This window comes from Patagioenas fasciata, chromosome 1 (assembly GCF_037038585.1).
Source record: "Patagioenas fasciata isolate bPatFas1 chromosome 1, bPatFas1.hap1, whole genome shotgun sequence".
In the NCBI taxonomy this organism is placed as follows: Eukaryota; Metazoa; Chordata; class Aves; order Columbiformes; family Columbidae; genus Patagioenas; species Patagioenas fasciata.
Window position 1 is genome coordinate 79,139,832 of NC_092520.1, and position 22,906 is coordinate 79,162,737.

Here is a 22,906-nt window from a genome sequence, read left to right on the forward strand (position 1 = left end):
AAAAAGTTATCCAATAAGATCTTATCCTAAATCTCTTCTTTCTGTTTTTTGCCTTTTTTTTTTTTTTTCCTTAGGAATTTTATGTGCTTGATGGAGATGGAAAAAGATGAAAAACAAGCTGGCTTCCTGGAGAAAGAAGGTGGCAGTTATTTAATGGAACCTGATTACTGTGGAACCATGTTTTGAGTGCTTCTCCTAGGCATCTTGACAAGTATCCTAGATATCAGCAGATTGATATGCTTGGAAACCTGGCTCATCAAGCAGTATACACTGGAAGAAGCCTGCTTGGAATATGACTTTTTGTATTGTTTCTGAAAGTCTGTGAGAAAGCACTATAGGCATCTACCTGTTATTTCTTAAGTCTGCATCTCAATTAAGCTACAGCAAAACTAGTCTTTGAAGTGAATAGAACCAGAGCCCTTTTGGAAACTTTTATTGAACATGACTCATGGAGAAGAGCTTGGCTCTGAGATGCACCAGGATTCTGTTGTTCTAACTTACCTAGAGGGATTACTAATGCATCAAGCAGCAGGAGGCTCAGGTACTGCGCTTGACAAAAAGTCTACTGGGCATAGTGGGGAGGATCAAAGCTTGAAGATTTCTGGAAATATATTTCCCAGCTGTCAAAGTAATGGTCCAGTTCTTAACACAAATACATATCGGGGATCTGGCATGCTGCACCTCAAAAAAGCAAGACTCTTGCAGTCTTCTGAAGACTGGAATGCAGCGAAGAGAAGGCGGTTGTCTGATTCCATTGTGGATTTAGATGGAAAAAAGGAAGCTTTGTTAGCTGGCATGGTTGAAAATGTGCCTAAAGGCAAACAGGATAGCACATTACTTGCCTCTTTGCTTCAGTCCTTCAGCTCCAGGCTGCAGAGTGTTGCTCTGTCACAGCAGATTAGGCAGAGCCTTAAGGAGCAAGGGTATTCGCTTAGCCATGATTCTTTACAAGTGGAGAAAGATTTAAGGTGCTATGGTGTTGCATCCAGTCACCTGAAGACTCTACTGAAGAAGAGCAAAGCAAAAGATCAGAAGCTGGACAACAGCCTGCCTGATATAACGAAGAACCTTCCCAAGGAGAGGCTTATAGAATCTCCTCATGCGGCGCAGAGCGGACCTAAAGTGATAAATGAGCCACTGTCGTGTGCTGCAAGATTACAAGCTGTTGCAAGCATGGTCGAGAAACGATCTAGTCCTGCTGCTTCACCAAAGCCCAGTGTAGCGTGCAGCCAGCTAGCTTTACTCCTTTCAAGTGAAGCTCACTTGCAGCAGTACTCCAGGGAACATGCTTTAAAAGCACAAAACGCAAATCAAGTAGCAAGTGAGAGACTTGCAGCTATGGCCAGGTTACAAGAAAGCGCTCAGAAAGATATTGGCCGGTTCGGTTTAGCGAAAGGAATGACAAGCCATCTCAATGGTCAGACAGGATCCTCAACCAAAACAGTATCTAGCAAAAGCAATATGGCACCGTTTCAAAGTTCAGTGGGAGTCATGCATTCGCCTCCCAAAACTGTGGGATACAAAAGTACTTTGGAAAGGAGTAACCTGAAAACCTCTCCCAGCAACAGTTTGCTCTTGCATCTACTGAAAAGCCAGAATACAACCAAACATGTAAAAGGGCACGAACAGAGTGAGAGAGCCAGCATTTTTGAAGACAGCAGCACGCCAACGACTGTTGATGAGTATTCTGACAACAATCCTAGTTTTACAGAAGATGACAGCAGTGATGACGAAAGCTCCCATTCTAACTGTCTTCCTATAGATCTGTCCTTTAAACAGAGGACAGATAAACCAGATGCCGGTCCACCTGCATCGCTGGATAACCTAACTCAGTCCTTGCTTCATAGCTGGGATCCAAAAGTTTCCTCTCCAGAGATCAAGGAAGAAAAAGACACTCCGAAAGCTTCTAAGCTGAATCCCCATCAGAAAGTAACGCTACTTCAGCTGTTGCTTGGGCATAAGAGTGAAGAAAAGGTAGACAAGAATAATGACCCTCAGGGACCACACAGTGCAGCTGATGTGGCAAAATTCACTGTACAGACTGGTAAAAGGACTCCTGTTACCGACAGCCCCAGTGCAAATCGAATGACTCCATTAAGCACTCCACCTTTGCTGGCTGCTACAAAGGCAGACTCTCCTATAAATCTCTCGCACCAGTCTTCAGCTATCAAGCGCAGCTCACCACCGTATGCCTGCAGCATCCAGCCGGAGAGGCTGGTGAATCCCGCATCTAAACATTTGATAGACCTTTCCAAAAGCAAAGAAATTCAAGGAGCCAAGCTGAGCAGGAACAGTAGCCCCCAGGACTCCTCGGCATTCAGTGCCAGCAAACTGCTGCAGAACCTCGCTCAGTGCGGCATGCAAACTTCCATGTCAAGTGACGAACAAAGAGGTACCAAACAGCTGTTAGCAGGGAACACGGATAAACCCGTTGGCTTGATTGATAGATTGAACAGCCCTCTGCTTACGAATAAATTGAGTACGCATGAAGAAAATAACAAAATATTCAGTTGTCAGCCTGCACCTGCTGAACAAGGACTTCCAGGTTCGGAAATAGAAAATCTCCTTGAAAGGCGCACTGTCCTTCAGCTGCTTCTGGGAACTCCCAATAAAGGTAAAAGTGAAAAGAAAGAGAGGATGCTTTTAAGAGATGAAAGTTCTCAAGAACAGACAGATAAGGCTTTGAATGAGCAAATATTGACGGTGAAAATAAAAACTGAACCATCTGAAGAATCAAATGTTCCTTATAATTCAAATGCACAAGTAAGAGAGTGCAAGGGTAACAAATTTGAAGGGTTTGTTCATTCACTGCAGAGGAACACAGCTGCTTCTCCAGCATCTGAGGAGTTGAAATCTGAGCCTCATTCACCTCAAGATTTCTCTTTTTCCAAAAACGGCCTGTTAAGTAGGTTGCTGAGACAGAGTCAAGACAGTTACCCTGCAGATGAATTGGACAGAAGTCACCGAAACAATGAACTGACACACCTCGAATCAAAGAATCTTTGCACGGTACCGAAGAAGAGGAAGCTTCATGCTGAGCCTTTGGAAAGTCCATTAAAAAAGATGAAAATCAATGTGTCTGCTGCAAACAATCATGCTTCTCCTACTGAGGCACTGTACGGGCCTTTACTTAACCAGCAAGAACTGAAATTCAGCAGAAGTGATGCTGAATTTAAATATGCTGTAAGTCATGGTTCAAATAATGAAAGTGAGAACAGGAGTTGGTCTAGAGATGGTAAAGGCTTTAATGTGTTGAAACAGCTGCTTCTCTCAGAAAACTGTGAGAGAGATCTGTCACAACATAGGAATAACATACTAACAGAGGGCAGGAAAAAAGGAAACAAAACCAGTGCAACAATTAATAAACCTGAATTCAGCATTTCTTCAGTGGGTACATTAATGGGAAGCCCTGTGCAACAGAACAATTGTGTAGATCATAGAACATTTCAGTATCCTGTAGCAGTAAAAAGTCCTGCCAGTTCCCCCTTCCCTGAGTACAGAGAGTTGGGGAACACAATATCTAGAGTCGAGTCCGACCAGTATAGCATGTGTCCCAGTGAAAAAGGGCCCATCAGATGGGTGATCACAGGTATGGACAAGAACGATTATGAAAAAGACTCCCCGAGACTGACCAAAACCAATCCAATATTATACTACATGTTACAGAAAGGCGGCAACTCTGTCAGTAGCCATGAAGCACATGACAAAGAAATCTGGAATGAACCTTCATTTGCTGATAGATCAGCTCAAGTTACAGTCAAAGAGGAGTTGACATCTGATGCAGAGCTTAAAACTCCTTTCAGTAACTTAAGAAGCCCTTACAACAGCCATATGGGGAGTAAGACCTCCCATCAACATGGTGTGAATGGACAAGTGCATGGACTCCTGGAAAAAGTGCTAACAATCAAAAAAGAACCAGAATAAACTGCAGCCTCCTCAATGAGTTTACAATCAGTGGTTTTGAATCTTTGTTTAAAAAAAAAAAAAGAAAAAGAAAAAATAAAAATGAGTATGAACTTGACTACTGTATAAATTGAGCATGATTTTAGAAAAGCATGGTCTAATTGAAACGTTTTCATTTGATAAACTTTTTATTTTTCTGGTGATGTTATTTAAAATACATGTAGATAAAATTTGCTTTACAATAGATTGTCACAAGGAAACTAGAAAGGTTGTAATTTGTACAAGACATTTCTGTATGCATCAGATTAAGTTACGAGTACTCTTTGATCAGAGTCTTATTTGGATCTGCAAGTTTTTGGTATAACATAAAGTGTAAGCGTACAGCCTAGGTGGTGGTAATGCTGCGTTTCCCTCCCTCCCTGTAAAATAATCCTTATTTTTTGGAAGCCTGAGCATAGAGACAGTATACTTTTTTTTTTAATGTTTTGTGAAATTTTAAGAATAACTTTTAAGAAGTGGAGCAGTCCGTCCAAGGTATTAGCTCATGATATTGGAAAACCTGTGTCAGTGTTAATAATTGAAATGCACTGAAATGTATTTTTTAGTGCTTCCAACATTTTTATTGTTATTTTTAAATCTTGTTTGTGGTTCTGCCAGGATAGTGGTGTAAAAGTCTATTTTTCTTCCTTGCCCTACTCTTGACAAATGCCTTCCTCAGAATCCTTAGCCATAGTGAAGAGTTACTAGTTACAATTAAGGGTTTTTTCTAGGTTTTTATACAAAAGGCAGATTTTTCATAGGCCATGCATGTACTGCATGAGTCCTTTTGTCAGTGCATTCCTGCCACTTCCATGCTTCAAAGTGGAAAGCCAAAATGCCTCTTGGAGTGGTCTGATTAAGAAAGCTTAGTACATATATTTGGTGAAGAAAAAGGTGGAAAGTTTGTGAAGTGGATGAGAATTGTCTCTTTAGCACCATCCTGCTTCCCCTGCAGAAGAGTTCTAGCCACACTAAAGCAGCACATCAGACTTCCACTCAAAGATGGAATAGGATTCTAATGAAAAATGTGTTGGCCTCTTCCTACAACCAGGGAAAAGAATCCATATTCTGCCAATATTTATTACTCTCTGAACAGCTGATGCATGCTTTAATGCACTACCCTTTCACTGCAGAAAACCTGGTTTTAGAATAATTCTTCAGGTTGCACTGAGGATAAAATTGTGGTTTTGTCATGTTCTGTAATGGATGGTGGGACAGGTCTGAGAAATCCTCCTCTGCCCTTTTCCTCAATCCCCACCTGTGCTGTGATTTGTAACATCTGGCAATATCAGCCTGAGATGGGAGTAGCTGAAAATTGCAGTCAAAGCTGAGACACCTTAAAGAATTGCTGGCTGGGGAAGAGCCGTGTGGCTCTGCTTTCCTGTTAGCACTGTCTGTGTTAACTCCATTTGCAGCCTTTATGTCTCAGGGGGGAAGAGGAGGACAGAATCCAGCTCCCCTAAATTATGTGCATTGTTGGCAACCACAAATTTTGCTGAACTTTTTATTCCTGTGAAACGAATGTTCTGTGTAGCTTCCAGTTTCACTGATAATCCCCTATGCTATCAGCAAACAGCGAAGTATTTGACTTGCACAGGTAATGAAAGCTACATTGTAATTTTGACCATTTTCACCATGGAGAGCCGATGACATGACGCAACTGCTGTTTCTGTCCATCTCATGTTCGCGTAGGAGAGATGAGTGATGGGGCATTTTGCTCTTTTCCTTTCTGGTTTGGTTTCACAGAACCTTTTCCCTGACTGCTGGCTTGCTGAGACAGAGCGAGCTATTGTCCCCTTCTCGTTCTCTGTCCCCTGCCTGGGATCAAGTTCCCTTCTTTCCAGTGCAGTCCCTACTGAGAGGCACGTCTGCCAGCTGGAAAATGCACCACTATTCTGTTTTGCCCCCGTGGGGGATACCTTCTTTTAGGGAACACAAATATTTGGCAGTATCCAATATAAAACATTCCCCCTGGTTTATATGAGAAATAACAGAGCGATTTAAAGATATATTTTTATGTTATTTGGGTGAAGCATAATATATTAATGGGCTGTACAAAGAAGATTTATATTTTAAAACCTTCATGCAAATCTAGTATCATTTTAAATGTCATTGTCTGAAGTATAATATAAAAATAAAATTTTGTTTGTCTTTAATATTGCATTTGTAAGTGGCCCAGTGACAATTCAGGTGTCTCATAGAATAATCATTAACAAGATAAAGTATATTTTGGATTGACAGTGGAACTGAATTGTTTTTATATGAGTCAACCCAGCAGAAATATTAAAAAGATGGCATTTGTTCCATCCATTAGATGTCTCTTAAAGTCTTAATTGATTATTTTTCCTGAAACAACATGTATATAGCTAGGAAATATATACAATATAGAATAATAGATGGTCCCAAGAGTAAATACAGGACTATAATTTACTTGAATGACTTCTCAGAAAAATGCAACTTGAGTGGATGTGAAATAATCTGGTTGGAAAAACTTCACCAAAACAAAGCTGAGATGAAAAGTAGGGAGGGGAGTCACAAAAAGTAACATTGGAGTCTAGGAGTGTGCTTACCTATGTATTTATTCTATGGTAGTCTATTGTTATAATACATACTTTTGAACATTTAGTTTTTCAAGTTTTATAAAACATTTAAGTTAAAATGTTAACAGTTTGACCAGTTAATGATTTAGCTTTCTTTTTAGGTCATGTTGATGAAAGGGTATTACCATTCTCACAGACGTCAGTAAACTGTAATACACAAGAATTTAAGTTTAGGACATGCTGTTCATGGAAGAATTTTACCTCTTGTAGCCATTGCAATCTTGACCAGCAGGCAAAGACAAGGATGAGGCCGTTGAGAGAGGGTAGGGCATGCCAACTGGTTGTTCATCAGTTGGCTGCCAAGAGGACAAGTTTCCTATATGAAATTCTCCAGTGTTGCTGATGTTACCCCACCCTAGGGAAGAGAGGTTTTCTTCAACATCTACCCTGTCTGCAGATACAGCCTTTAAACCTGAGGACCAAAGGCTTTTTAATAATTTTTTAATCTTGTAGCATGGGTGAGTAGAAAGGAGTCACCATTGTTTTCCTTGGGGACTTTTCCATCAGAAAAGGAGGGTGCAGGAGCTGGGTTTGCTGCACCAGCAGAAGGGCTGGTAGGGCTGGCCAGGTTTTCCCCAGCAGCTCAAAGATTCTTGATTTCCACCAGTCCCTGCAGATGAATGACAAACCAAGGTCATCTGTTGAGTAACACTTGGTATTCTCAGCAACTGCTGTCTCCTTGGTGCAGTAGATGTTTACTAGTAGGATATGCGTTTTAGCTGCCCCGAGCATGCTTCCTTAGTCTGTGGGAGTGGAAGCTTCAAAGATAGCTCTGCCAACTGAGGAGGCTGAAGTTTCAGCTGGGCCTTTAGACCTGAAGGAAAATGAGGCCTTGTTCAGATATGGGCAGCAGTAGCAGTGTAGGCCAAGAGGTGCAGGATTGATGAGTGCTGTTGCGTGATCTCACCATCAAAGGAGCAGGGAGGGAGGGACGGAGGGGAGAACATCACCCAGCTATAGCTGCCTCCACCTCATGCAGCAGCCAAGAGGTGAGCTGGGGGTGTGTCTATACCATGCTCAAAGTTGTAATTGCAACCTCTTGGGAGTTACACCTGGATTAACTTCAACCTCACTTAGAGCAGTTGCAGCAGCAGGGTTGCCAAGTGCCCGGTGCCTTGTTTGAGGCTCGTGCTGCTTCACCCACAGGGGTGGTGTAGCGCCCAAGCTAGCTAGATTTGGGAATTGACTTGTAATTGCCACACAGATATGCCTTTTCTTTCCAGAGGAAAGCGCGCAGGACTGAGACAACCAGATTTCTAGTGTCTTCTCTGCCAAAGTTTGAGGAAGTTATGGGGGGTAACACAGGACCGCAGAATCAAAGGTGTTTTGCTGGGGGGCTTCACCATTGATGCCGCGTAACCAGGCGGCTCAGTTTGAGAAGTTTATAAACGTTACAAGATCAAAAGGGAATTCAGCCATAACTTTCACTTTTCTTAGTCATTTACTCTTAGTAATGTTTTTAAATTTTTAATTTACAAATGTTTTTAAAAGAAATAAATGAACGGTTTAAATTTTCCGTGTTAAATGTTGGTGAAAGTATGACAGCTCTCATTGACGTCAGTGACATGATATTACCAGTTTGTTCTCTGCCACATCTTACAGAGGAGTAAACTGGTAAGTATATATTATATATATTTATATATAATGTAAATATATTGACTTGTTACACCTATAATATGTTGAAACTGGTTTTTAAAAGGTGATGTAAATAGTGGTTTCCTTAATGAAAAATACATATTTTGTATTGTTCTAATGCAAAGGAAAAAACCTTTTAACCTTTTTTTGTTATGTATATTCAATGTATAAGTGTAAATATGATCACATAGGTTTAAAATCTTTGCATGTATGTATACAGTTGCAAGTCTGGAAGAATGTATAGAAAAATACTTTTATTTAAAGTTGTGATTACTTGCTGCATGAAAAGTGCATGGGGGACCCTGTGCATCTGTGTGTTGGCAAAAAATGTCTTAACAAGTCAGGTCAGTTCAAAACACAACAGTATTCCACTTCTGGACATGACTTCTGCTGTGGTATTTTAGCTTTGTGAAAGAATGTGCTTCAAATCAAAAGGGTCTGGAAAAAAAATGCAAAACTGCTTTTAAAACATGAAGTACTCGTACAACTATAATCAGTCATGTAAGTTCAGGACTCCATTTTGCGTAATTGAAATAATGTACCAGGACTATTCCATCCCTGTAAAACAAAGGAATCTTGATTTTCTTTGCCATACATAAGAATTTGGGATTTTTCCACAACCAATTTTATTGTGATGTGTCTTCAGTAATTTATCTAACTGGTCTCATTTTTTTTAATTAGAAATTAATTTCCTCATGTGATGTCACAAAACTGTACATACTGCAGTGTGAAGTTTTTTTAAATCTTTCAGTGTTTACTTCCTGCAGAAGATTTGAATAAATGAGAAAAATGCATTGTCTTGATGGTTTTTAAATCTGCTTTATTTCATGTGTACTTTCCGTTATTGGAGTGTTAGCGGGCTCTTTGCATCAATGCTATTAATATAAAGTTCTGACAAAAATATCTCAAGGAACTTAGGGACACATAGTCTTCAACAAGGCTACTGACTGGAAATGGGAATTTGAGGAGCTGGAAATGAAATGATTTAAATCAGATTAGCAGCTTTACTTTACAAAGCACTATATTATGTTTTATTCAAATACCTTTCTGTTTACTAACTTGAAAGCAGTGACCATAAACCGGAAACCTTTTAAGTGGGAATTTTCAGCAGAAAATCAGTCTAAACGAACGTTGAAACATTTTTCAGGTTCCCTGCGCAAGGTGGAAAGGTGTGTTTTCCCACTAAAATCTGCTTTTGTCCGTATCACAAAGATGAGGTTTTAGTTTTATTCAGTTTAATTTCTTAGGCAAGCTTATAGAATAGTGAACGCTATTTGTCTGTGAAGACTATACAAATAGATTTAACAGTACATTTGCATCATATTTTGCAGCTTTTAAGTTAACTTATCACATCAGTGCAAACAGTGGATTGCAACTGTGCAAGCGTTAATTAGTGCAAAGTTAACTTAAAAACAATAATTCCAATTCCATAGATCTCAGCTACGGCTTCAGGAAGTATTTAGGTGTACATTGTGATTGTTTGGTGTCTAAAATGGAATAGGATACTGGCTATCTTTGAATATGTCATCTTAAAGTACGCATATAATGTCACCAGTGATACTCAGCTGTACTTCAGAGGAAAAAAGACCCTTGGCCCAGCTTCTGCATAGGCTGTTCTCTCTCGAAGTAGGCTTGCCCTTAATTTAGGGGATGAATGGCTAAGCCAAAATGCAACCCCATGAAAAAACAATATACCTAAGAGGCAAATGTAGTCTCCTAATGACAGTGCAGCTTGGAAATAATTTCTGAAATATACACTTCCTACTGACTTGGCTCCTTTGGTTTTTATTCTACCAACCAAATGAAAACAATAGTGTGTCTTTCTCACATGATGATGCCCTATGACAGTTCCTTAGGGCACCTGAATAGCACCAAGTTGTATTTTATTACTTGTGCAGAGTTCAGGCTCTTGTAACTTCAGTATATTTATTCAACTAACTGTACTGGAACACTAAGTAAAACTTGCTTTGTGTCTACCAGAACAAGCCTGTGGAGTTGAGCATATGGTATGCTAAACAGCTTGTGGAGAGATGAGAGACATTTCACTCGGAATGAACATTAACATTAGCTTAGTGATTCATAATAAACTGGCTCATAGATGCTTCAGACCGCCAGTGAACTCTTTACAGACAGGCCTGTGGTCATGCAGAATTTTCCTGATCTCCAATTTGTTCCTCACAAAGTGAAAGATGCGTGTGATGGTGATGATTTTTCACAAAACAGCTGCTGGATAAAGAAAATTTTTGCTTCAGAGATTTCAAAATGTGGGTGGATAAAAAATAGCAATTTTGTTCATGGGACCTGACAGCCCAATTTTATGCTCCTCAATGAAATTAGCATTGTGGGCATCAAGGACAGTTACGGACCTTGATAGATATTTTGCAGGCTTGCGCATTGTGGAAGGCTTTATCAGAGTACAAATACTTGTTGCAGTAATACAAACCTCTACATATAAGAAAAGTAAAGCAAATTATTCTTCCTTGACTGTAAACTTTGTCAAGAAAAATGTGATTTTGAAACTGGAGAATACAATGACAATGTTTTCCTGTACGACTCGGCTCAGCTCATTAGATGTGTAATGCCCCCACGGGAGTGTCTGTAGGGACTTGATATGAGCCTCGAGCAGTGGCTGGGACATGCGGGTAATAATTGTTGATAATACTTTTGCTTCCTTTTGATTGTCGGAGTGACTCAAAGGGAGCATGACACAAACCTGGGGCACGAAGATCCTCTCTGCTGGTAAACACCAATGCTGCTAATGAAAGAGCATATGCTGATCCAGGCTCTCAGCAGCCCACTGATTTGGCTTTTTAAGGACTGCTTGCACTTAATGAATAAAGAGGTTTGTTGCTATTTCCGGATTACTTTTCTGATTAAACTACTCTGAATTTAACTTGATGCAAAATGAATGTTGTTGACTTGCAACTGTGCCATTTACATCAGCTTGATACCTGCCTCTGCAAGTAAACTCAGCGTGTGCCTTCAGTGCATCTTGGTGTGTTGGGCGAAGATGGACAAATAGCCTTCTGTCCCCCTTCATAGTGTTAGATAATATTAATTCTCTTCGGCTAGTCTAGTTTGGTGAGGTGGGGGTACTTTCTCACTAAATGGTAGGCAAACTGGGCTATTCTGTAAGTTAGTGGGGGCTCCAGTCTTTAGTGACACTGGTGTTGACTTTTAAAGTCACACTCATTTGAATGCTCAGAAATTGTTTGAAAGTTTCAGTACAGACCTCAAAGGTGACTTCTGCAAATGAGATGTGAGCAGGCACTGGGGCATAGATATAGACATCCAGTCTGTTCCTGTTACCTCTTAATATTTACACATCTGCACCTTTGTAACTCCAGCAAAACGTCATCATTTTCCAAGTTCTGCATGATGAACCCGTGCCCAGATCTCATTGCTGGTACCAAAAGAGAGTAAGAGATGAAATTCATGAATGTTTCAGGGTTGGATGCCCTGTCACTCAGTCTCTTGTATGCCATGACTTTGGAAAAGCTTAACTAGGGGTTCTTCTCTTAGAATTCTGCATTTTTTCCCCAAATGTGTTTATGTTATTCACATTTGGGTCTGAAAAAAAAACCTTTTTCGTTTGTTTAAATAAACCTAAGTGACCCTCACATGCCTTCCAAATGTCTCAGCATGTGATTTGCCTTTGGTCACAGAGGAAGCCTGTGTTCTTCAATTGCTATATAGTACTCCAGTGCTTGCAACTATCTGCAGGACTGTCCTTTGTGTTTGCTGTGGTGAACCAGTGACTTGGGGCTTTTACATCTTCAGCCACAATTAATTTAAAGGGAGAAGGGAAAACAAGAGGGAAGGAGAATCTTAGAGTAGGAAGTTCCGAAGATGTTATTCTCGAGTGCCTTTTACTTTCTAATCCCACCTCATTTTCCTCTGTTCAGCATGGTCACAAGGAGAAAGTCTGCATCAAGAATTAGATACATCCAGGAAACAAAAATTTCATGCATCTATTCATGTCATAGATAATGTGCTATCTATAGTTGGGTAACACTGCTTAAATCACAGAGTATTACTGAGCTAAGTTTCCTTACTCCCTAGTCCAAAACTGAAAAAATCCTTGCAGTTCATAATGCAGAAGTACAAATAGTTAACTGGTTAGTCTGTAAGTATGCGTGAAAATCTGAAAGGAATTAGTTTAGCTAATCCTTGCATGTCGTGATCTGTCCATCTCTTATGTGAGCAACTGTTAACTCTCATAACATTTTTTCATTTCCTCTTCCCTATTATTTTGATTCCTTTCATGTCATTTTGAAAATATATGGGAGCCCAGTCATGACCCATGAAGGGCAGAGGAGGTGAAAAAAAATTACATGTTTTTAGACAAAAAAAACCTGCTTTGAAATACGTATTTGCTTAAGGTACTATGTTATGCACTGACTGTATTGAATGCTGTATCTTCATCTCTCCTACTGAAAGTATTCATCCAAGGTATTGCATAGTGCCTGCATACTGAGAAGAGAGGTGATGATTTCTAATGACCTCTATCTCCAGTAGCTCTTTATTTTAGAATGCTGCTTACTATGTCAGGAAGAAGCAAAGTATATGTCACAAAGACATTTTTCCCCAAAAAAATGCTATTTAAGAGTTCTTGAAAGTGACACGGAGTAAAAAGGTGTGAGTCGAAGGACAGAGCAAGAGAAGGAAATTGAGAGAGGGATTTTTTTGTTTGTTTGTTTTAAGCATCCTCAGCATGGTCCAGCTGGAAGCCTGTTGCCTACTCCCATTCTGTCCCACCACCTGTTTCCCAGAGGGAATGCACAGCGGTGGTGCGGGCAGTGGTGGCTTCCTAGGGGGCCAAATGCTACCATTTGCATGAGACCTGACGCAGAGAGCTGGGAGCTGGTGGCAGCTACTTTCACCGCCAACAAAACAGTGGCAGCTGCTCATAGAGGAAGAGAAGGCAGTGAAATCTCCTGCTGAAATATTGTTAACAGCCCAAAGAATCATCCTGTATTTTTTGCGTGGTATGGATTTGCAGTTATTAGTTTAGAAGTGGAAGGAATAATTGTCTAGAAACAGACAGCAGCTATTGTATTGAATACATCCCACTCTTTAAAACTCGCATAGAAGGTCTAAGGATAAAGCTAGTTACATTAAAAAAAAAATACTGGTCTTTTTATATTCAGTGTCTTCTATAGATTTTTTCATTGTCTTCCTACGTCTGCTTAGTGCTTCAAAACTTGGTTCACTTTAGTAAGAAAGGTGCTATTGGAGTTTTCCTGTCATCTTTATCTCTCTTATATAAACATTTATGTTGTGTTTACACTAGAAAAATATGGCTTGCTATCCCTTGTTTGATTTCAAGCTATGTCTGTGACGCAGTGCAATTCTGCCTGCAAAATGTCTCCTGACAGTACCAGGAACCTCCTGCATGGAACAGAAGTCTCCTCTGACCCAGGCTAACTGGTGTCCCTTGCTGCTAGCATGCCTGGAGCGGTAAGTGGCAATGCTGGTGATACGAGATCCTGAGCACTGTGTAAATTTCTGCCTAGTTCAGTTTTTGTATCTCCCCAGTTGGATCAAGGGGATATGGAAATTTTTATCAGTACACAGAGCATGGGCTGCAGAAGTAGCAGCTAGATGCCAGGCATCTACTATATTTGTGTTGCCCTGCGTTAATGACACAGCTGTGCCAGTGTCACCCTTTGAGCATGTGCCCAACTGGCCCAAAGCAATCCTGATTATACTGGAGCTGAGATGGTGCTCCCCGGTTTGATATGGAATGTGGTTGCCTGTGGCGTGGAGCTCCATGCTTTGCAGGAAAGTAGAGGATTCAGCATATGATATGAAACTCTTTAACAACTGTAGAAACATCTGTGGGGCAAGCTACTGCTCCTGTTTCTTTAAGGAGCCATGCTGGATGCTTGGATGCTTGGAGTTTGCTCTGCTTCACTTGATGCACTGTTGCATGTATTTTTCTGGACTGGGAATCAAGAAGGCAAGAATTGGATGAATGAGAACAGCACTCACAGTGCTAAATTCAGTCTGTGGAGTGAGGAACCAGATCAGAAAGCAGTAAAGCACAGAGACCTCTGTCCAGAAAGGTGCCAAAGCCAGAAGGCAGTTACAGAAGTAGATTGATTGGTCAAAGAAGGAGCGCTTGGAAAGATGCTCTATGCCTTTTCTATGTAGTATGCAAATTACTGGTGTTACCTGGGACCTGTCAAGGATTGAAAAAGGTACCAAAAAGGGGTCCTACTGGGCACAGCTGCTACTGCTGCTCAGTGAGGTGCGGAATACACAGTGGCCAGCAGGGTAGATGGCAGCATCCTGACCCTGGAAGGAATAATGACTGGGTTGGGCTTGATGAAAGAGTCTGGGATGGACACCTCCAGAGGGAGATTCAGAAAAGGACCTCAGGAGGAGTATTGTGATACCAGGATACCTTGCTTTAGCACCTGAGCAAACAAGGTCAGGTTACAGGGCCAAAATGATAAGGCTTCTGTAAAAGCAGAAGTCCCTGTTTGCTACATTTTCTTTTTCCATAGCAGAAGTTAACAGCTGCTGCATCATCACTGTTTACTCAAGTTCAGCAGCAATCACTGCAGTCTTCCTGCCATGAGCAAGGGTTGCTCTTGCCACACTATTTAGAAATACGTAGCATAGATAAGGTTTATATTATTACCAGGTGATGCCTGCAGCCTGTCATGACTGGTTGTATTTCCTACCACCATCCTCACCAGAAGAGTGATGGTCCCCAAATTATGATTGAAGAATGCTAGGTTTGCATTGAGGTTGACTGTGGGGTTTAATGATATTTCAGGTGGGGCATATGGCCATACTGTATGTCAGGATTTCTGTGTTAAATAGAAAAAAAAAAACCCTTTTTTTTTTATAGAGACTTCAATGCAAGTAGAATATCAACTGTATGTATACTTGAGATAGACAAGAGAGTATGATTTGTTCTATATCAAAGTTTTGGTGTGTTTAAAAGCAGTTTTGGCATGCAGTTTGGCACTTCAATTTAGATTAGAATGCCTAAATGTCAAGATCCCCATCAAATGGGAAAATCCATGGAGATGATGGAACTGCTATGATCTGGTAACCTGTCTGTCGGAGATGTCTTTGCAAGTGACTGATTACAAAGTAGAAGTTAAAATCCACAACTCCGGTCTCTTTCGCTTCCAATCAGCATCAGTTATTTAAATCAGAGTCTGTAACTCTGCCCCTGCTTTGGTCATCTTATGTGGGACCTTTGAGTAAAATTAGGTTAAAATGTACTTACAAGAAAAATATTTTTGGAAATATAACTCAATTACAATGCATTAAATAGTCAAGTTTAAAAGCCAACCAGGATGAAGAAAATGGAAGAAAAGTTCCTGAAGCCAGAGAGTGACCTGCATGGAAGTAGGGCACTGGCTATGATTTGTACCTGAAATCTGTGAAAGCTGACCCCAGGCTTGTGATTGTATAGCAGGTCTAACTGCTAATGGGCTTAGACAAGTAAATAAGACCTTGCAGCAGTGAAAGTGCTTTATTGTGACTATGCTGCTGGGAGCCTGATGACAGTGTTTTTTCTCAGCTGGGCTGCACTTCACTGTGTTTTCCTCAACATAAAGCTCTTTCACACAGGCTCAGTTCCAGTGTTCAAGATTTCAGTGTATTTTTAGCGTGTTGTTTGTTTATCATCTGCCATATATTTCTTATATCAACAGCAGGGCAAGTTAAACATGGGGTCTCATGTCTAAAATAGCTTTTCTTGAGGAACACAAACACAGTGCTTTTACACTCTCTGGTTGGGTTTTTGAGAGGGAAGGGGAACATTTCAAGAATAAAAAAGTGGAAAATTATAAAGGCTGACTGTGTCTCCAGCAAATCCAAGTGTTTGGTTTTATGTACAAAATAAGGAATTTTGGTGCAGGGGATTATTTTAGCATTTCTTTCTGTGCAGAGAAATGTGAATGAGCACGTGTATATAAATGCAGAAGATGGGTACAGTGACTCATGCAGACAAAATTAAGAAAGCTGACAATGCAAGGGCTGATATTTAAAACAGTAGGGATGTACAGTGAGCATTCTTGTAGACTAGCCATTATTTATTAAGTAGAGAGAGAATGAGTGGAGCTATACAAAAATATAATGAGACATGCTTCAAGGAATTTGCAACCTATTACAAACTCAGAAAAAACACTGCAGGCACATAAAGTACATTAAGTGCTGGTACAAGTTAGCAGTGGTGAAGGAATCTGGCTGAGGTCATTGTTGAAAAGTATTGTGAAAAGAATAACTCTGGAGGAGGAGAGGGGAAAGTCATCTGAGGTGAAATTCTTTGGAAGACTTAAGTGGACCTGGCACTGTCTCCTCTGCGTGGGGTGTATTTTATCCTTGACGCTGGGGAAAGATGACTTCCCATTTGAAGAGGCTGTTGGGGAGAGGAGGAGAAAAGGGAAGCAGATTGAACTGGAGGGAAGTGTTTTACAGTGGGACTTGGAGGCAACGTTTGAAGGCAATGAGGGGAAGATGAGAGCAGGAAGGGAAAGAGGGAAGAATTTGGTTGTAAGCAACTACAAAATAATAACTAATCTTGATTTGGAGCTAGGCAAGAAACACTGGTAACAGATGCTACTGAGCTGATTTTCAGGAGTTGAGTCAAGCCAGAGCATTCAATATCTTATGAAATTTAGAAAAATACTAAATGAAACAAGAGTAGAGGAGGAGAAAGATTTATTTAGTTGATAAATTTGCTGCCTCAGCATTGGTATTCCTTATTTTAGGAGGGAATGTGTTGTTTCTGAACTTGAACCACAAATCATGATCTGCGGATTGTGTCATGGAGGTGATCAGAAAAGGGGCCTGTTACTGTGGGTTTCCCCAGTGGTCACTTAAAAAAAAAAAATCTCTGAACCCACAAGTAAGTATGAGGAAAAAACACGAAGATCAAAAATGGGGTGAGAAACGAGATGCTTATTAAGTCACCCGGAGAGAAAAAAAGTTAAAAAAACCCCTTGTTTAATACATTAAGAAATCTAAAATATGCATTGAGGTGTTTGGCTAGAAGCTCTGATGTTCTTGGAAATGCTGTTGGTTCCCACACCAACTCAGTTACAGCTGGTGTGGATATGTCTGCACAGCCACAGCAGCAGAGCAGCACCGGGCTCACAGGGTTTTGCGTGGCCTCCGGATTCTGGCAGAGAAGTGTTATCTAGATCTGAAAAATGAGCAGTAGTGAGGTAAAAACAGGAAGGCCTATGAGAAGAGAGCTGACTCCAGGTCCCTGGATGCTTCCTTTGTTTATACTTAGTTGCTTTTAGCTACCACAGAAGTATAGTCTGGTGTGTGGGTGGTCCCCGTACTACAACCCAAGGCTCATCTTTGCTTAGTTAGAGGTTAGTGCTGACAATACCATCTCATCACTGCAAGCTGAAAAAGAAACATAATGGGACTTCCTATTAGCGAATTTTAGGGAATTTTCCTGAATTCTGGTTTCAAGGGACAAGAAAATTATTGTGTCCAGTTCTGGGCACCTCAGTTCAAGAAGGACAGGGAACTGCTGGAGAGGGTCCAGTGCAGGACAACAAAGATGATTAAGGGAGTGGAGCATCTCCCTTATGAGGAAAGGCTGAGAGAGCTGGGGCTCTTTAGTTTGGAAGAGGCTGAGGGGTGACCTTATTAATGTTTACAAATATATAAAGGGTGAGTGTCACGAGGATGGAGCCAGGTTCTTCTCGGTGACAGCCAATGGTAAGACAAGGGGTAATGGGTTCAAAATGGAACACAAGAGGTTCCACTTACATCTGAGAAGAAACTTCTTCTCAGGCTGCCCAGGGAGGTTGTGGAGTCTCCTACTCTGGAGACATTCAAAACCCGCCTGGACACATTCCTGTGTAGCCTCAAGTAGGTGTTCCTGCTCTAGCAGGAGGATTGGACCAGATGATCTTTTGAGGTCCCTTCCAATCCCTAACATTCTGTGATTCTGTGAAAATAACAGATTACAACTGATTCAGCATAACTATTGTGGAGGGTTTCAAGCCAGACAGGGTTTTAGTTTTTTCGTAGAATCACAGAATAGTTTAAGTCAGAATGGACCTTCAAAGCTCATCTAGTCCAACTAGATCAGGTTGCTCAGAGCCCCATCCAGCCTGGCCTTGAATGTCTCCAGGGATGGGGCACCTCCCACCTCTCTGGGCAACTATGTCAGTGTTTCACCACCCTCATTGTAAAGCATGTCTTCCTTATGTCTAACCTGAATCTCCCCTCCTTTATTTTAAAACCATTACCCCTTGTCCTATTGCAACAGGCCTGGCTAAAAAGTCTGTCCTCATCTTTCCTACAGGCCCCTTTTAAGTACTGAAAGTTTGATGGAATAGATGACCTTACCTGCTCTATATATTGTAAAAGAACCGACCTACACCTTTTCTTGTTCCATAATATTACTATGTGCTCTTCGGGGCTGCACACATGCAGTGGAGCCAAGCAGCCACAGGTAGCAGATCAACCTGGTTGTTCTCTACAGCAGGCTGTGGGGAAAAGGGGCAGATGGTCTTTTTTTCAAGTCTTCAGATCATAAATTTCAGGAAGAAATTCTTTGTCCTTTTTTTAAATTACCCTAGAACATCACCTGGCCTTCGATCCGTTAAGCCATGAAGGCCTAGATTTTGCTTTTCTACTGTGAAAATAAAGAAGGCTTGTTTATTTTGGATGTGATCTTTGGCTCTCCTTTGAGAGAGCCAAACGAGTGTTGGTAACACCTCACCTCTGCAGACTGACCTTACCTTTTTTATGGCGCACATTGAGACTTAGACTAAACAACAGTGTATTCAGGCATAAATTTAGGTAAACTGCATGTTGTTCCCCAGATATCTGACTGTGCATTTAAGGGGATTTGCCATTATCTTCTGTTTTTACATTACTCAACTCCTCCATTTAGTGCAGGGGTTCTGGAATTTATGGGCTCCTGCATTTTTTTATAGCAGCACAGACACTTTTAAGTCGGTGAGTACAACCATCCTGATAAAAAATTTGCTTTTTCCAGCTGCCTTTCATAGGCTTCTTAGACATTTTCCAGGGATGCTCAGAGTCCCTACGGCCCTAGTAGAAAAATGTCTGCTGTTGAGAGACAGTTTCTATAAGGATTATTAAGGTATGGTAGGTAAAAGATGCAGAAATACTTGATGAAATTAAAATAAATACTTTGAAACAATTTAGGTTGAATTGTATGCTAGGTGACTTTTCACCTATTTAGCATGTTAGTGTTGTGGTTTAACCCTACCAGCTATCATGGTTGTATTTCTGGCTCATTCACCTCCCTTCTCACCCCTCAAATAGAGGAGAGAATCAAAAGGGAAGGGAGAAACTTGGATTGAAATAAACACAATTTAATAAAATAACAAAATACTAATATACTACTAGTAAATATATATATAATAGAACATAAAATAAAAGATACTCAAGGCAATTCCTCATCAACTCCATCCACACTGAGCAGCCAGTCTGAGGAAGCAGCACCTGGTCTCAAACAGCTAATCCCAAAGAGATAAAAAAGGAAAAAAGGCAGAAGGGCCCAGAGGCCTCTACAAAATAGTGGGATGGCAAAAGGCCGAACTAACGAAAGTCCCAAACAGAACTCCCCCAGCTTTGACAAAAAGAGCAAAGAAAACAAAGAAGTAAGAGGGAGAGACCAGAAGATTCTGATTCTCTTTAATAATGGGATGGAATACTCTCATTGATCAGCCTTGATGTCAGTCAAACTCTGCCCCATCCATGCCCCGCTTCCCAGCTGCTTCACACCTGTGGGCAGAGTGCTCAGAGTGTCCTTGGCGCTCAGACCAGAGCAATTACAAACATTAACTCTGTCCCGGGGTATTATTTTCTTGTTCTCAAACTAAGTCCAAATAATGAGTGTGCTAGCTATGAAAAAGGAAGGTTTCTAATTGCATGAAGAAAATGAACTCATTTTCAGTCAAACCAGCAGAGTTAGTGTGTGTCTCCTCAGCAAAATCTGTTTAGAATAACCCGCACAGATCTGGAAACACAAACTTACACTTGGGGTGGGGAGAGGGGGGGGGCAGGAATGCATCTGTGGACTGCTACCCATGCCAGATTACAGGAATTTATTACTCTTAGGAGAAAGCTTAATAGTTTGTTAACTGAGAAGACAGAAGATCTTTTACGCTTGGCTGCACACTATTATTAGGAGCAAAGCAATAAAGGGAGCAAACCTTAGTCTACATCTTCAAGAAAATTTTGCAAAATAAGTTTAACAAGATAGTGATGGATTATCTATACTACAATGTGCATGGTTCTCTGCAGGTCATGAAAGGGCTAATAGTAATAAAACATTGATTACAGACAGGGATTTTGCTGATTTTTTATTATTGCCGTGGACAAGGTGCGGTTGCCTGAGCAAGCTACGTTTCCTCAACGTAGTGCGAGGGTCATCACTGTGAGAAGACCTGTGTTTAGTTCTGGTGTTTCTGACTTAATCCAGCGGTTGCAGAGTTCCAACTCCATAATAACCACGGCAGTGTGGAACGAGGCCTAGCTTGCAGAAAATCACCAATTTATCTAAAATCTTGCCATTTTTCAAACTTTGAATCTAGACTGCTGGATCGGAGGGAACTTTGAGTCCTTGAAGGTACAGAACAGTTTGTTCCAAGGTTTTGCTCACTTTGAATGGAGGCAAAACTGCTGCCTTTCAGAGTGTGATCTGATGTTTCTGTGATTCACACATAGTACCACTGGTACCATGACAACTCCAAACTCAGCCGTGCTTGTGAATTTCAGTCTCAACTCTCACTGCCAGCCCCATCTTTTATCATTCCCATGGTCTGGATTTTTAAAAAAATGGTACAGTGTCATTCTGAATTGCTTCTACAGATTTTAATGCAAGTTGTTACTGCCCCAGTTTAAACAGAGAGAAGCACACTTAGCATTAAGCTTGCAAACACTTCTGGGCCATAAGATTTTGTACCTGAGTAAATTAAGGCTCTGTAAACAAGAAATATTTTAATAAACTATTGTGAGTGATTCTTCTTGACTTAAAAGAAGTCAGGCATGCGAACATGCTGCCATTATGAAGTCTATGAAATTTAGGCCTCAGGCATGCTTGTTGAATAACTCCTAGAGCTTCTACATGGCTTTGCCTGGTCAGCTGCCTGAGCTCCATGTCTCCATTGTAGGGAGACGCAGAGGTCTCTTATGAAAAGAAACGTGTGGGCTTTTGAATCTGCTTTTTTAAATCCAGTACATTTCCAATGGATCTGTGTCAAATATCATCTGGGAGGAGATAATTCTAAAGCGTCTGCTCTGGAGAATGTAAAGACCATGCAAGCGTTGCAAAGCACAGATAATATTTATTTTCCTGTTTGTACTTTTCTTGTTACTGTGATTTAGAGATACTACCATGGTTTTTTAAAAAGTGGGTGTTTTTCACTCAGTGGTCTAAGTTAATTTCAGTGTAAATACTCTTGTCCTGCCCTTTGGGTATCTGCTATAGGAGAGAAGGTCACCCTCCAGGGGTACTTAGGCAAACACATGGGACATACACCGGTCTTTCCCCCGAATTTGAATAACACCTGTGTCTTAATCAGACCATCTGTTTTTATAGACAATTGGTTCCAGCACAGAAGGCAAAGCTTCTGGGGCAGAACCTGAAGAAAGCACAGCACCAGGGTCTGTCTCCTCGTAGAGGGGAGCCCCACGCAGCCATTTTGGGAAACCAGCTGTCTGAGGGAGCGGTGGGCAAGCATTTAGAAAGTGCATATTTTTAAAACTTTGCCATTGCTAAAGAAGCTTCTGTTTATGCTCGTGTTTTTAAGAACAATCAGGGCTGCTGCACAGGAAGGGTTTGCATCTGGCTATGCTGTAAGGAGGTTTTGGTGGCTGACATGCCAGACCTGACAAGAGTTCTACCAAGAGGGTGAGTTTAGGTGGAGAAAAACTTATGAACTCCTACATCTTCAAGCACACAGGTGTAGCTTGAAGCACAGGAGCTGGCTCTGTTGTACACCTAGTTGAGTTCTTGCTGATGCTATTTCCAGTATTCTGTAAAGTTGTTTGTTTAAACATACATATAATAGGTGCTGTTGTGGCAAACCATCCCTGGTGTAGGTGGCCGCTTTCCAGGAGGCAGGTACAGCTCCCTGCCAAGCCCGGCCATGAGTACCGGCACCAGGGCTGACCTGTCCCTGCCTCCCTCATGGCGGGGCTGCCTGACCCCATGGTGGCCATGGGGCTGGGACTGCCTCTGGGTCAGCCCCACTCCCCACAGAGGCAGTGGGACAGGCTTAGCTGGCGAGGCCCTGCCATGCCCTGCCAGAGCGGGAGGCCCAGGCTGTGTCCCCAGCAGCCCTGTGCCATGACAGGAACAGGAAGAATGTCTGTTGAGCTCTGAGATGAGACACTTTTCCTGGTTCAGGAGGAGCAGAGGGCAGGGCCCAAGCAGTGCGTTTGGTGGTGGTATCTGAGAGCGCTGTGAGATGAATGGAATGTGTTTGCACGATGTATACCATCCATCAATGTCTTTTTGTAAATCCCAAAATGGCGGGAAAAAAAAAAAAACAAGATGAAGAGCAGGAACTTTTCAAACCTTAATTTCAAATGCGTTTTTTAAAAATGGAGCTAATCCATTGTGTCTTACAACGACTACTGACTAGCCTGAGTCTCCTGATACAAATTCTGTCAGCTCTGCCAAGAGCGGGGATTATTTTGGGCCCGTCTGGATTGTGTCAAACCCATTTGCACCCTCTTATCCTGGCGCCGAGCGT

At 41.3% G+C, this 22,906-nt stretch overlaps 1 protein-coding gene across 14 annotated transcripts in view; it reads left to right on the forward strand.

The window, feature by feature from the left end:
• The window catches only part of NRIP1 (nuclear receptor interacting protein 1), a 129,273-nt gene that overhangs the window by 96,698 nt on the left and 9,669 nt on the right, over positions 1-22,906 (forward strand). For 13 of the 14 annotated variants that reach the window (XM_071809601.1, XM_065862814.2, XM_065862812.2 and 10 more), the window contains one exon: positions 75-8,976. The exons of the other annotated variant lie outside the window; for it this stretch is intronic. In XM_071809601.1, coding sequence (XP_071665702.1) covers positions 442-3,924 — 3,483 coding nt within the window. In that variant the 5' untranslated portion in view covers positions 75-441 and the 3' untranslated portion in view covers positions 3,925-8,976. Of the gene's footprint in view, positions 1-74; positions 8,977-22,906 lie in introns of those variants that run through there. 14 annotated transcript variants of the gene reach the window in all.